At 44.6% G+C, this 14044-nt stretch overlaps 1 protein-coding gene across 1 annotated transcript in view; it reads left to right on the top strand.

The window, feature by feature from the left end:
* The first annotated feature begins 4223 nt into the window (after positions 1-4223).
* The window catches only part of SLC41A1 (solute carrier family 41 member 1), a 45909-nt gene continuing 36088 nt past the window's right edge, over positions 4224-14044 (top strand). The window contains exons 1-2 of the mRNA XM_066625094.1: positions 4224-4331; positions 8129-9456. Of these exons, the coding sequence (XP_066481191.1) occupies positions 9073-9456 (384 nt within the window). The 5' untranslated portion in view covers positions 4224-4331; positions 8129-9072. The remainder of the gene's footprint in view (positions 4332-8128; positions 9457-14044) is intronic.

The raw sequence follows: 14044 nt of genomic DNA, 5'->3' as shown, positions 1-14044 counted from the left end.
GCCTCTGAGTGGCCCGCTTGGAGGCAGGTTGTGCAGCATGGCCTCTCCCAGTTTGAAGAGGCACTTGCCCAACAGACTGAGGCAAAGAGGCAAAGAAGGAAGGCCCACAGCCAGGGAGACATACCAAGGACAGACTATATTTGCTCCCAGTGTGGAAGGGATCGTCACTCCCGAATTGGCCTTTTCAGCCACACTAGACGCTGTTCCAGAACCACTCTTCAGAGCACGATACCATAGTCTTCCAAGACTGAAGGATGCCAATGATGATGTAAGAACTCTAAGCTTGTGGGATAGAGCAGGATGTCAATCAAGATGACAGATGTCAATAAGAGATGCAGTAAATACCACTGATTTCAAGAGTACTTTCTCAAGGTAGGGAAATGATATTTTTTCCCTTCAAGATAGGGTAGGCTTCACCAAAAAAAGAAGTGCTATCATTGTGCAAAGCAGATTCAAAAAGTTCCTATTTGTTTGCCTTCTACACAGGAGGAGATGTTGTTATGGGGATGCTATCAAACAAGCTATCCTCTGCCTGCGTCTTGAGACTGACAGTCTTGTTCCGCAACTGCAACACAATTCCCTTCTTATTTCATTCATTCACACGTACTCCACTATTCTTAACCCTGATTTTTTATGTAGAAGTCCTCTGAAAGTCCACTTAAGTTCCCACCAGAATGTCATCAAAGAAGAGGCATTTTGCAAGCCCTCTGGGAGGGAGTTCCAAAATCTAGGTGCCACCACTGAGAAAGCACTTCCACTAGCTATAACCCCTCTCACCTCCATAGATGGTAGCACCTGCAAAGGGGTTCTCTTTTTGAAGAGAGAATTGCTTTGGCCAGGCTGGTCTTTCCCTTGCTGAGATTCTATTCCTGGGAGGCAGGGGAATAAAGTCCCAGGGCCTGTAGTCATACTGTACTTCTCTGTTATGGATCTTTGAGAACCAGAACTTCATTTTTTAAAAACGTGTTGATGGTTTTTGTTTGAGTGTGTGTGGGGGGGGGGGGGATACAGAAAGCTTGGGCTGGGGATGACAATGTGGTATTTTCCCTTAACATGACTATTATACATATTATCTGATGTATACACATTTAAATATTTATGCAGAGAGTATGGTTGGAACACTTGACCTTGTTAACCATACATCATGTACAACTCAAAACACTTTGAACTTACTTCCAAGTTATCCCGCACAGGAGGAGGCTACACATGTCCTTGTAGTTAAGACGCAGATGTAGAAGTCAGGAAAATTGGTGTTGCCAAAAACGTAAAGTAAGACCTTGAGCACATCCCTTCACATTAATTTCCTCTGGCAAGGAAATGTAATCAAAAACTATCTCATGTAGCAACTCTAGTTTGCTGGTGCCTGAGGTCTTTGAATGCCACTAACTGAGCAGATGAGGAGCAGCTTTTCTTGAGAGGGAAGAGATTGCAGCGATACATTCACCTTTCATATGTCAATATTTGTCCTTCATTGAAGAGAGGTCCTCAAAACCCACTGTTCCCACCATAACTGTCAATACATCAAGTTTCACCTATTGACCAGTTGCAAAAATGCAAGGTGTTCTGTTTTTAAACAAGCTTTCACAAATCAGTCAGAGATCAATGTAAACCACAGCTTATCAAGACCACGTCACAGAACCTCTTTTCAGTGTCCTGACTCAAACCTGGAACATATGAAATAATAACAAGTGTCCTTCCGAGCATAACCCCAGTGTTTTTTCGCCACTGAGCAACATCGACCAGCGCTTCATACATGTAGGATTAAGGTAAGAACTTCAAGCGCTAGGTGGAAACGAAATTGTAGGCCTAAGCTCTGGCATTCATAGAAATTAAACACTAGTTATGCAACTGCGAAACAAACTAAATGTAACATCGGAGTTCCATGATTAGTATCTCCTGTAGATTTTAAAAATCCCTCCCATGGGTGTGGGGAAACTGGATCAGAACTGCAGTGCTTGGAAGGGGGGGTTTAGGACCCAGTCCTATTCAACTTCCCAGTGCTGATGCAGCAGGACCAATGGGGTGCTTGCTGTATCCTGCAGTGGGGGGAGGGGGTTATTTCCTTACCTCAAGGCTGCATTGGCACTGGAAAGTTGGGTAAGATTGGGCCCTAAATCTTCTCCCCAATTTTCAATCCATTTCCTCCCCTACTCACACTACTAACTTTAAAAAAAAAGAAAGAAAAAAACAGAATTCTAATCACAAGTCTTCTGCATCAAATCTGATTGTATGTGGTAATCCTCAGTAAGCAAATTTATTTGGGTGTGTGCATTTGGTTTGTCTTTTTTTTTTTTTTTTTAAAGAAATGAAACTTACCTCCCCCCCCCCCCAAAAAAAAATGGAATTAGGGGTTTAGTGTCTGAAGTCCACATGCCCTCACTAGATTTTTTTAAAACCTCTGAAGCCCTCTCTCTTGCAAATCCCAAAAATAAATCCAGGCACTTTTGATTGCTGCTTCACACATTAAACCATTTAGTTTATTTGAGCCATTTAGTTATTTGATTTTTCTCTGTAAACCGCTTTGTGAACTTTTAGTTGAAAAGCGGTATATAAATACTGTTAATAATAATAATAAACATTATTTATCTAGTAGAAAACACTTCAGAAATCACTGCAAATTCCATATATAGTTCATCACTTAGGATGATCATACATACAAGAATTTAGCTGCATGTACACGTGAGAATCTACAACTGATGCAATTACCCGATGCAGGTACATATAGGGGTATGTGCAATCATCACAGGTGACAGGAGAGAACTGTTTCCTTCATATCATGCAACTGGTGGTCCACTATGGGATACAAAGTATGCTCGACTAGATGGACCTTGGTCTGATCCAGCAGGGCTTTTCTTATGACAGTTTGTATGCAAATGCTACACTATATCCTATATGGAAGTCCTTTATACACATAAGAGAAACAAATGCACAATGTGAAAAGAAGCCTTCACTCAACTCTCTTCACTGATCAGTGAGCTACATTTTCTGCAGCCATTATGGCTCGACTCCTATCCACACTTTCCTGGGAGTAGTAAGCCCATAATGGGACTTACTTTAGGTAGACTTGCATCAGATTGTGCTGTAAGACCCTCAGGGTGGGAGCTGGGATAACCCCTGAAAATTAATCCTTGGGAGCCCAACCCTTTCCCCCCTCCCTGAAGACATTTTGAGGACTTGCCTACATATGCAACAGAACTAGGGACCAAATCCTATCCAATTTTCCAGCACTGGTGCAGAATACCAACAGGGCATGCACTGCGTCCTACGGTAGGGGGCCTGTCACAGAGGCCTACTCCAGGCAAGAGAATATTTGTTCCCTTACCTCTGAGCTGCATTGCAGCTGCACCAGCCTTGGAAAGCTGGATAGGATTGGGGGCCCAATCCTATCCAATTTTCCAGCACTGGTGCAGCCACAATGCAGCCCCAAGGTAAGGGAACAAATGCTCCCATACCTTGAGGACAGTTGCCTTCCCGCCATGGGATGCAGCACACGCCCCATTGGCACAGCTGCACCAGCACTGGAAAACTGGATAGGATTTGGCCCTGGGCGCCAAAGTGACCGTAAAGTGGTGGAGTGGAGTTTTTGATGCTCCCCTGGCTAAAACCTTCCTGCTATGTATGCATATAATTTAATTCAAACTGAACGCCAGTACATTTGCCCTGTTTTGACCTTATGGTTCAAAAACAAATTAAGGAAGAAAAAAAATCTCCCCACAAGTAGATAAGGAGCATCTCAGGGGGGAAGGACTAGCGCAGCCAGTCAGCCAGCCCCTAGCTTTCTACATGCAGGGAAGAAAAAAAAAAGTCTGTCTCCTTATCTGAAGCGGGAAGTCCACTCCACCACCTCTGCCCTGGCAAAGCTCGCACTGCTTGACCCCCACACAGCCAGGCTCCCTCCCTGCCAACCAGCCACCCACCCAACCAGAGATGCTGAGCATTCTGCACGGGGCACGTGACTGCCTCCAGTCCCACCAACCGCGCAAGGCTTCTCCCCTCCCTCTCTCCCTCCCCATAAGGCCCGCCTCCTTTCCTGCTGCGATTGGGTGGAGTCGCCACCAATCCCCACCCACGGCTCGAGAGTGTGTCAAACTGAAGGGAACCAATCATCGGGAAGCAGGGAGGGCAGCGTCGCGTTCCCAGTGGAGTTGGGTGATGTCAATCCCCGAGTGGGGGCGGGGCCTACACTCAGCCCGCCTTCCCCTTGATGGGTTGAGCAGCCGGGGCTTCTCATCCCGGAGTGTCATTGCAATGTAGCAGTGGCGGGGAGAGGTCGCAGTGGGGGAAGAGCCATAGCTAGACCCCAGAGGGAGAGCCAGGCTGCTGAGGCAGAGGTAGGTGCCTGTCCCCTCTCTCCAGTGGAAGGTGGGATGGGCTGAATCTGCCAGGGGGACTAAGGGCTGCAGCACTGTACATGCTTACCTGGGAGTGAGTCCCACTGAGTGTGATGGGGCTTACTCCTGAGTAGACATGCACAGCATTGAGCCTCTGCGGGAATATACCTGCCTGAGGGCAGGGTGGATCAGGGGGCGCATTGACATGGGTGCCTCTTCAGCATGCCTTCTCCCCCTTCCCCCCACACCCCAGCTCCCCTTTTCCCACCTGCACTAAGCTTGTGGGGAGAGAACCCACAAGGGTCATAAGACCCCCTTCAGGGCCACTGCTGTGGGGTGGGGAGGGTGGCACAGAAGTGGGGTCTCTTTGGGGTACCTGCTTGCTTGTGTCTGGGTGCCTGAGGTAGGGGCACTTCTGAGGTGTGTGGGAAGGGAGTAGTTGATGAGAAGGCACACAATTCACAACGAGGAGTACTAGCCACTATACGATCACGTCCAAGAAGACGCCTAACTATGGCAAAGATGGTGGGGTGGGATATTTTTGGAATCGGTTTTGTGGTTCAGTGTGAGAATCTTCCTCTGTCTCTCTTTTTGGCTATGTGTGTTTTCTTTCCCCTCAGCTAAGATGTTGAGGAAACGTATTAGATGGGTGAGAAGAGATGTTTAAATCTAGTGGCTCACTAAAATTGCGGGTGGCTCTTGTCGAGGAGGAGAGCATCATGCGTACAAAGTGTAAACTGATCCCTCTTAAGAATGTGATTTATAGAATAGATGGGTGCATAGGATGCCTGGCCACGCTGATCATGTGCGGTAGGTGAAGAGAGACTGAAATGGAATTCAGTGATGTGAGATGGAATGTAACTTGCTTGTCAGGCGCATGGGACTGGTGAAATTGAATGGCTGAATTCTGAAGTGCACCGTAGATGAGCTGCATATCCTGTCTTTTCAATAATAAGTGAGCTACTGCCTGACTCATAAGCTGACGGAATAAATTTAGAAAGGAAGTGCTAAAATTGAGTTGCTCAACTATCTAAGAACTGGTATCTGTTCTGTGCTTTTTACTGAACGCTGAGTGGATGAGAGAGTGAGTTTTTTTGTTTTTTTTAAACTGATGTCAGGAGTCCCACTTCCAGAAAACATTAATGTTATCTGTTGCTCCCATCGGATTATGAAACTTTGCCAGTCTGACTGATGATAAATTCTATAAAAAGTACTTCAAAGATGTAGGTGCCTGTGTTCAAAATGATTTTGGCTCCAGAACTAGTGCAGTTCAACAGTTGCATAGGTCTTGTTCACTCAGCAAAGGTGTTGGCTCAGTTATGGCCACATAAAGACTGCTACCAGAATGTAGCATGTTAGACTTAACAAGAATTTATTGTGATAAGGGGCATGAGATCTTACTACATATTACCATTCCCATAAAAAGCCATGTACCATGCAGGTGCAAAAATGAATTTATGAAATAAAAAAAAGAGAATGAAGGTATAACTGTTTTGTAGGTGTGAAGGACTCATAAGAACATAAGAACAGCCCTGCTGGCGCAGGCCATAGGCCCATCTAGTCCAGCTTCCTGTATCTCACAGCGGCCCACAAAATGCCCCAGGGAGCACACCAGATAACAAGAGACCTGAATCCTGGTGCCCTCCCTTGCATCTGACATAGCCCATTTCTAAAATCAGGAGGTGGCACCTACACATCATGGCTTGTAACCCATAATGGATTTTTCCTCCAGAAACTTGTCCAATCCCCTTTTAAAGGCATCTAGGCCAGATGCCATCACCACATCCTGTGGGAAGGAGTTCCACAGACCAACCACACGTTGAGTGAGAAAATATTTCCTTTTGTCTGTCCTAACCCTCCCAACACTCAATTTTAGTGGATGTCCCCTGGTTCTGGTGTCATGTGAGAGTGTAAAGAGCATCTCTCTGTCCACTTTATCCTTCCCATGCATAATTTTGTATGTCTCAATCACGTCCCCCCTCAGGCGTCTCTTTTCTAGCCTGAAGAGGTTCAAAAGCCATAGCCTTTCCTCATAAGGAAGGTGCCCCAGCCCAGTAACCATCTTAGTCGCTCTCTTTTGCACCTTTTCCATTTCCACTATATCCTTTTTGAGATGCGGCGACCAGAACTGGACACAATACTCCAGGTGTGGCCTTACCATCGATTTGTACAATGGCATTATAATATTAGCCGTTTTGTTCTCAATACCTTTTCTAATGATCCCAAGCATAGAATTGGCCTTCTTTACTGCCACTGCACATTGGGTTGACACTTTCATCGACCTGTCCACCACCACCCCAAGATCTCTCCCCTGATCTGTCACAGACAGCTCAAACCCATCAGCCTATATGTGAAGTTTTGATTTTTACCCCAATGTGCATGACTTTAAACTTACTTACATTGAAACGCATCTGCCATTTTGCTGCCCATTCTGCCAGTCTGGAGAGATCCTTCTGGAGCTCCTCACAATCACTTCTGGTCTTCACCACTCAGAAAAGTTTGGTGTTTGGTGGTCTGCAAACTTAGCCACCTCACTGCTCACCCCTGTCTTCAGGTCATTTATGAAGAGGTTGAAATGCACCCCAAGATCTCTCTCCTGATCTGTCACAGACAGCGCAGAACCCATTAGCCTACATGTGAAAGTTTTGATTTTTTGCCCCAATGTGCATGACTTTACACTTACCTACATTCAGTTTTCTTGTTTCTGAAAACTTGCATGACTCAAGTTTTCAGAGAGCATCTGTTCATTGTGAAAGAGAAATTCAGGCTGACTCTGTTTTCCTTTACTGCCACATGGCACCCTTATTCCTTTGAAGAGCTGGAGGCTTTAATTTTCAAGTACAGAGTTTATAGAGTCTATTTTACAGGCAGACAAGACTACAATAGCTCAGTCTCATGATGATTGAAAAAGCCAACAAATGCAAAGTTGTGACTCTGTATAGAAACACAGCTCACTAATGCCTCTTCTCCTCATCTCCAAACTATATACAGGTTTGTAGATAGGAGAAAGCAAATAGATTGTGACTTGTATCTGGTGCACTTGACACTGAGGATATAGTGAAGCTCTGTTTACACCTTGAGAAAATGTGACTTTTAGGATTGCCCTGTACAAGGAGAGCTGAACCTAGGAGCAAAGATTCCAATTTCCAAATCTACTGCTGCTTATGCTAGGAGCATCATCAACTAGCTGTTGGATTAACGTGTAATGCATACACCAGAGGGCAGTAACATACATAATCACATTTATGCCTCTGTCCTTCCTCTGTGCGTGCGTGCGTGCGTGTGTGTGTGTGTGATTTATTGCAGATAAGAATCTGTCTGGTTTTCTTGGCTTCAGGACCCAAAAAATGCCATGCATGTCCATCCTGCTTCAGAAATGGTCATGAGAGTGTGGTATGCTTGAGAGTGTGGTATGCTGGCCTGACTCACTTTTGAGAATGCTCATTGGCTGTAGTTGCCTTGGCTCACCAGCACTGAACAATGGTGCCTGTCCTCTACAGAGCACACATCTGTGCTTTATGTCCTGTAACTCTAATATATGAAAACATTGAGTATGTTTTCATGTTAAGCGGGAAACTGGGTAGACTGAGTGGTAACAAAGGAAATATAAGGGCCTCTTCCTCTGCAGCTGTTTTTATACTGACTTGTGAGGGGGGTGGATTTTTTTTCCAGCATAAAGAACAGTAAAGCTATTGATGTATATACTCATATATGGGAGGGAGGGACTATGTGAATGAAAGCTTTACTATGTAGTTGCCTTGAGATTGTATCATGTCTTCCACGCTTCTGTATTTAAGGTAAGAGCATCGTGATCCCTCCAGAGTTGACAGAGGAATTTTTCAGTGCCAGCACCGGATAAGCTGTCTAGAGACTTCATGTTGCTTTAAATAAGAGTCTCCATTGCCGCATATTGTAAGCTGAGAGGTTTCCTTTCTGAGAGTGAGGGTGGCTCTTCTCGTAGCTCATGGATAACCAAACTGACGTGCAAGGAACATGAAGGAGGAGTTGGAAAGACCAATGGCAAGACATTAACCAAGCCCCTCTTAACTGACTGGAACTCCAGGAAAGAAAGGCAGCCCTGAAAGAACCAAATCCTTCATTCGGGAGAAGAGGAGAGATACTTTAGGGAGTTCTGTTTTTCAACTCGAGTCTTCCAAACTGGCTGGATATAAATTAAAGCAGCTATTGCCTAGGGAACTAATTCAGAATTTATTCTTGTTTTAAGCTAGAATCCAAATATATCTCAAAACTAATAGTCTAATTTTCAACGTGCCTTTCTGAAAAACCCTTATTTTTGCCTGCTTTAAAAGCAGCTGAAGTATTCATTGGTAGTAAAAGCTGGACCTGAAATCAGGAGGGTGCAAATTTGGGAAGATAATGTTCCAAAAAGTTACGAACCAAAGAAGCCAATAATCAGGGCACTTTTTGTCACGAGTGTGTCTCAAGGTCTCTTGCCTGGGAAAAGAGCTTTGGGAAAGCAAAACTGAGTGAATTTGTGATCTACTGTGGTTTCTCTGCTGGCTCTGTGGCTTGTGTCTCCAGTTCTCGATTGTGCTTGATGGGGATTTTTGTTAGGGGAACAGATCTTGCAGCTGAGGACGGAATTGTGGAACTGGGGAAGCTGGCATTTATATGTCGAAAGACACATCGGTTTAACCGCCAAGCAAAAGATTTTTTCTCAAACAGTTGCCTGCTGTAGTACATCAAGGACTGAGGTTGGAGGAGGTCATAACATTGCAACATGACATCAAAGCAAGAACTGAAGGAAGCTCATCACACCAATGGAGTTGTGCTACCCGTTGTTGCTGGTCCTATAGACTGCCTGTCCAGCCCTGACCGAGAACATCTTGTTGAATCTTCAGAGTTCCTGGGACCTGAGGAAGGAGGAGTGGAGGTGGTGGTGATTGAGTCCAGAGCTAATGCCAAAGGGGTACGTGAAGAGGATGCCCTGCTGGAGAATGGCAGCCAAACTACTGAGAGTGATGACACTAGCACAGACCGGGGCCCAGAACCATCATCTGCTCTTAAAGAGACTTCCTTTTCCATTGGATTGCAAGTCCTCTTTCCATTCCTGCTGGCAGGGTTTGGGACAGTAGCTGCTGGGATGGTGCTAGACATTGTACAGGTAAGACTATAAACCTTCAGTGTGGCATGGGCAGAATGAGTGATTGAATTATATGCCTTTTGGGTTTCACCTGCCCAGCCAACAAACTACATGCTGCAGTAGGATGAACTTTCTAGTGCTCTTCTGGAAGCTATGAAATTTGGGTGGTCAGCAGCAGCATGCCCCATGTTTGCTTTTCTGAACTGGGGGAGACTATTTCTTCCCTAATAGCCCGAGTGCTAAGTCCTGAAGTTATTAAAGCTGACAGGTGTGAACTGTAAAATCCAGCTACTGTGACTTAATAGGTTGGCTTCTCATGCTTGGGGTGTCCAGAATACGAAGACTTTAGGTGTTTGCCTACAGGTTCAAGCCCTAGAAAGTAAATGAGAGGGGGGGAATTCCAAATTATCTTAATTTTTGATGCATGATTTGTATGGTGTCTCTGGAAGTTGTGCTGGAATTGAGGAATTTTCCTCTTTCATTGGGAGAGTGCCTGTAGAGCTGCCAATCTGGGAATGACTCAAAGTGCTGCAGTAAAACTATGGAGCCAATGCTTTATGTCCTCCAAAGCTAGTGCTAGTATCAGTGCTGACAAATCGGAACAGCTGCTGTGCAGCTAAATAACCTCTTCAGCTGAGGTAGATTTAGGGCAAAGCTAGATGAGAGTGTCCATGTGCAAAAGCTCCCTTTTTGGGGGAAAAAAAATAATTGGAAATTCAAGGCACTGTGGAGATTTCCAGCCATTTTTTTCTTTAATATTAAAAAAATAAAACTAGCTGCCATTTCTCAAATGATGATCCTGACCTATGGAGGTTATAGTGTCACTGGCCTTTGGGAGTGCAGCCAAACTAGTTGGCAGGTCATGTTAAAGGCTGAGGCCCATCTTTTGAAGCTTATCTCTTTAAACAGGTCAAGAAGCACTTTGGACAGAATCTAGCCTTACTGATTTCTAAAACAGTCATAGTTTGGAAACAGCATAGTAAGAACAACCTCCTCAGCTTGGCTTTATACTGCTGCTCACAAGCAGGCTGCATGTCTTGCATTTGTTGGATCAGGCATCTCTCCTGTGTAGGCAAGACAGTCAAAGGGATGGGGAGGAATTATTTCAGAGAGTAAGTTCTCGTCCTTTACTGCTTCCTTGAATGTCTTTGTTTGAACATTTGGTGACCTCTCATTCTAATATCCATTTGCTTGAGTCCAGGAATGTGGTGGAATTTAATCTTGCAAGAAGAAAGTGATGTAGTAATGCTATGTTTGTAGGCAGGTGATCTTGATTTTCTTCTTGCAAGACTGACATCTGGGAATTATACTACATCAGCTTTTTATGGCTGCCATCCTATTTGCACTTACCTGGAAGTAAACCCCACTGAATACAGGAGAACTCCAAAGTGCATTGGTACACCTACCTACGTTCTGATAAGATAGGATTGGGGGAAAGTGGTTGGTCTTCGCATTCAGCCCTGAAAACTCCTTTAAGATATTCTGGGTGTGTTATAATTACTAATTATTTAAAAGATTTGTACTTTGCCCTCCCCCTGTCAATTTACCACCCAGGTTTCCATGTTATAAGCATATTTTAGTGGAGGACTGACATAAAGCTTCATCAAGAATGCATAGCTTTTACTCTCCTGAAAGATTCATGTTATATCTTTCCATTCAAATGCTCACTTTGCCTGGATCCTCATGGAAGTATAATGCATGAGTGTGTTGTGCCCATGAATTCATCGCCTACTTGGGATGGTGAGCTTGGTGGATCTTCAGAGTCAGCTCATACAATTTTGCAGAAGAGTCCTATTGAGCCCAGACTAATAGGAAATTGGGATCTGGAAAACTAAATATGCTGATTAATTTTCCATGTGAGAGTAAGTACCAAATGATATGATCTTCTAATGATTGCATCTTCTTTCCTCAACACCGTTGGGAGGGCAAATTGCACAAATTTTCTCCTTTGCTTCCAGTATGGTTTTCTGGAAGAAAATCTTCTATTGCATTTTGCCATGACTGGAGCTAAATAAGTATTGATTTCAGCAATTAACCTAGAAGAATCTGTGTTAGAATATACAGTATTAACAAACAACTTAGTTTGGGCAACCTGCATGCTTTTAGCAAATCTATTGCTCATTTAGCATTGACTTAAGTAGCTTTCAGAACTTACCCAGACTGGACACTCTACCTGGACACTTTGCTCTTTATAAAAGTCCATGCAATTTGAGCATAGTTTGGTGCAAGAATGACACTCCTAGTGTTCAGTTTCATGTGTGTCTCTGTGCTTGTGTTTGTCAGTATATGTGTAACAATAGAAACTGCTGTTTAAATACATTCCCTGTTGTTAGGTCTTCCTGGGTACCAAGAATAATAGCTCTATTGTTCTAGTTTAGTGGGAGAATTTTACATAGACATCAAAAGTAGGAAAGTACAGAGTGTGAGTCTCTTGGGCTAAGAGAGGAAGGAGGAGATAATTTAAGGGGTGTCATGCTTTAAAATCACCTTCCAAAGCTTACATGCCTGTGCTGTACAGTGCCCTGGGCTCCTACATATGTGTCAATATTTAAACTTTCCTTTTTGCAATGGAGTTGTGCAAAAACAAAATATAAAACTAACAGCCAATGCCCTAAGAAAATAAAAAGCAAAGGCCAATCTGCTTGTGTTGGCTGTACAGTGAAAATTGTAGTTAATCCTTCATGATTGGCTCATTCTCACTGGTATTTGGCATATATTCTGAGACTTTGAGAACTCCGTTGGAAATCTGAACTAACCCTTCTCATTCCTGCAGAAAGATGTTGGCTCCTTGAGCCTGGTGGCATTGCCCTGTGTGCTAATGGCTCCCAATATTTCACTTATTTAAGTCAGTCAATAGGATTTGTTTTTACTTTCTGTGGGCAGAAATGGGCTTTCTGAACCTCTTCATTACCATATTCTACTTCCTTGAGTTTCATATCCACAATTTACCTGATTTTTATTTCAGTATATCTTTCCTCCCAGGAGTTCAGAGCAATCTACATACCCTCCTCAGGCAGCCCAATCCTGAGCTGCCTGGGGCACCCAGGCTTGGCGGCACTGAGAGGGGCTGCCGCCGGATCCTGCGCCTCCCGGGCTACCGTGGGATGCGCCTCAGGAGAAGGGGACTTTTGTTCCCTTCTCCCAGGTAAGGTAAGCAACCCAGCAAAGGCACTCACGTAGGGCTCCACGCCTTACATGAGCACCTTGGATCTTGCGGAGCAGAGCTCCGCGGACCCATCTCCGTCCCTCCCTGCCCCTGGCACGTCTCCAGCCCGCTCCCTGGCATGTCTCCCCCTGCCCTCTCTCCGCCCCCTGCCGGCCTTCCCCCTCCCCAGAACACCCCCTCCCCATGCCCTTCCCTCTCCCGCTTACCATGTTGCGGCTCAGTGGTCCGGAAGACCGCCAAGCTGCGGAAGCTGGGCGACTGCCCTGCACTAGCCCAGGATTAACCGGTGCTGGGCTAGCACGGGCAGGAGCCCGTTGGTGAGCCTCGCAAACGTGCCTAATGGCACGTTTGCGACAGTGCTTGGTGGCACGGCTCCGTGCCGCCAAGCACAGGTTTGGGCTCTAAATAGGCTAACAGCAAACCTGTGACTTTGATTGGTTTTAAATTAGATTCAGAGACATTGACTGGTTAAAGCTCATCCAGTGTGTTTCATGGCTGAGTAGGGATTTGATCCTAGATTTCCCCAGTTCAAGTCCAGTGCACTATCCACTACACCATAATACCTCTTATCTACTTACCACTGAGTCTTGGCTCTTTTGGAATCATTGCTATATGCCCCTGTGGGATTTTAGGTATGCCGTAGAGCTCATTTACCAGCTCTTACTTTCCATGCGCGAATGAGTTAAGTGATGGAGGCTTTCTTGAGAACTGCAGTACAGAAAAAGAGACAATAGGTTTGAAGTCCGCAAAGATTCTAGGCAAAACGTTGACCTTTGAACAAACTGATCAAAAAGGTTGAGTGGGTTTCGTTCCTTGAAGATTTCAAAGAAAGATAATAAAAACTTATATTGGGGATGCTAACAAATATAGAATATCCAGTCATGGCACAAGTAAATTGGCATAAGTAAATTGGAATATACAAACTGTTTGGTTCTTTAAGCTCTGCTTATCTGTTATGCTTGTTTTAATGCTGATGTAGTATTACTCTGCTTTTAGAACTGAGTGGGTTTTGTGTCTTGCAACCCCCAATTCCAGGAGTTACGTAATATGAACTATTGCATACTATGTAATGGAGAAGAGAGCCCAGGAATGAATTATCGCTATGATGGAACATAGCGGCTAAGAGGTTGTGGAGAACGGTCTTTCTGTGATTGATCAGGTTTCCCCTTGACTGTATTAGAGGCCCCTGGTCATGCCTTGATATTAAACAAAAAGGATTGGGCAGCTCAAGGTGAGAGTTAAAATGGAGTTCCTGTTGCTTAAGGTTCAGTCCTAACAGGTTCTGATAAGAAAATAAAAAGGCCACTACAGTATTCTGTAGGAGACTAGCTCAAACCTCTTATTTTTGTGCAGTGAGAATTTCACTTCCATTCTGTACTAAATGAATCCACTTTTTGAGAATCTTCTTGTGGTTTGAGGTTAGAGTTGGGAACCATTATTGGA

Source organism: Tiliqua scincoides, chromosome 4 (assembly GCF_035046505.1).
Source record: "Tiliqua scincoides isolate rTilSci1 chromosome 4, rTilSci1.hap2, whole genome shotgun sequence".
Classification (NCBI taxonomy): Eukaryota; Metazoa; Chordata; class Lepidosauria; order Squamata; family Scincidae; genus Tiliqua; species Tiliqua scincoides.
Note: the sequence above shows the minus strand (reverse complement) of the source record. Positions and strands in the feature narration are given on the sequence as shown.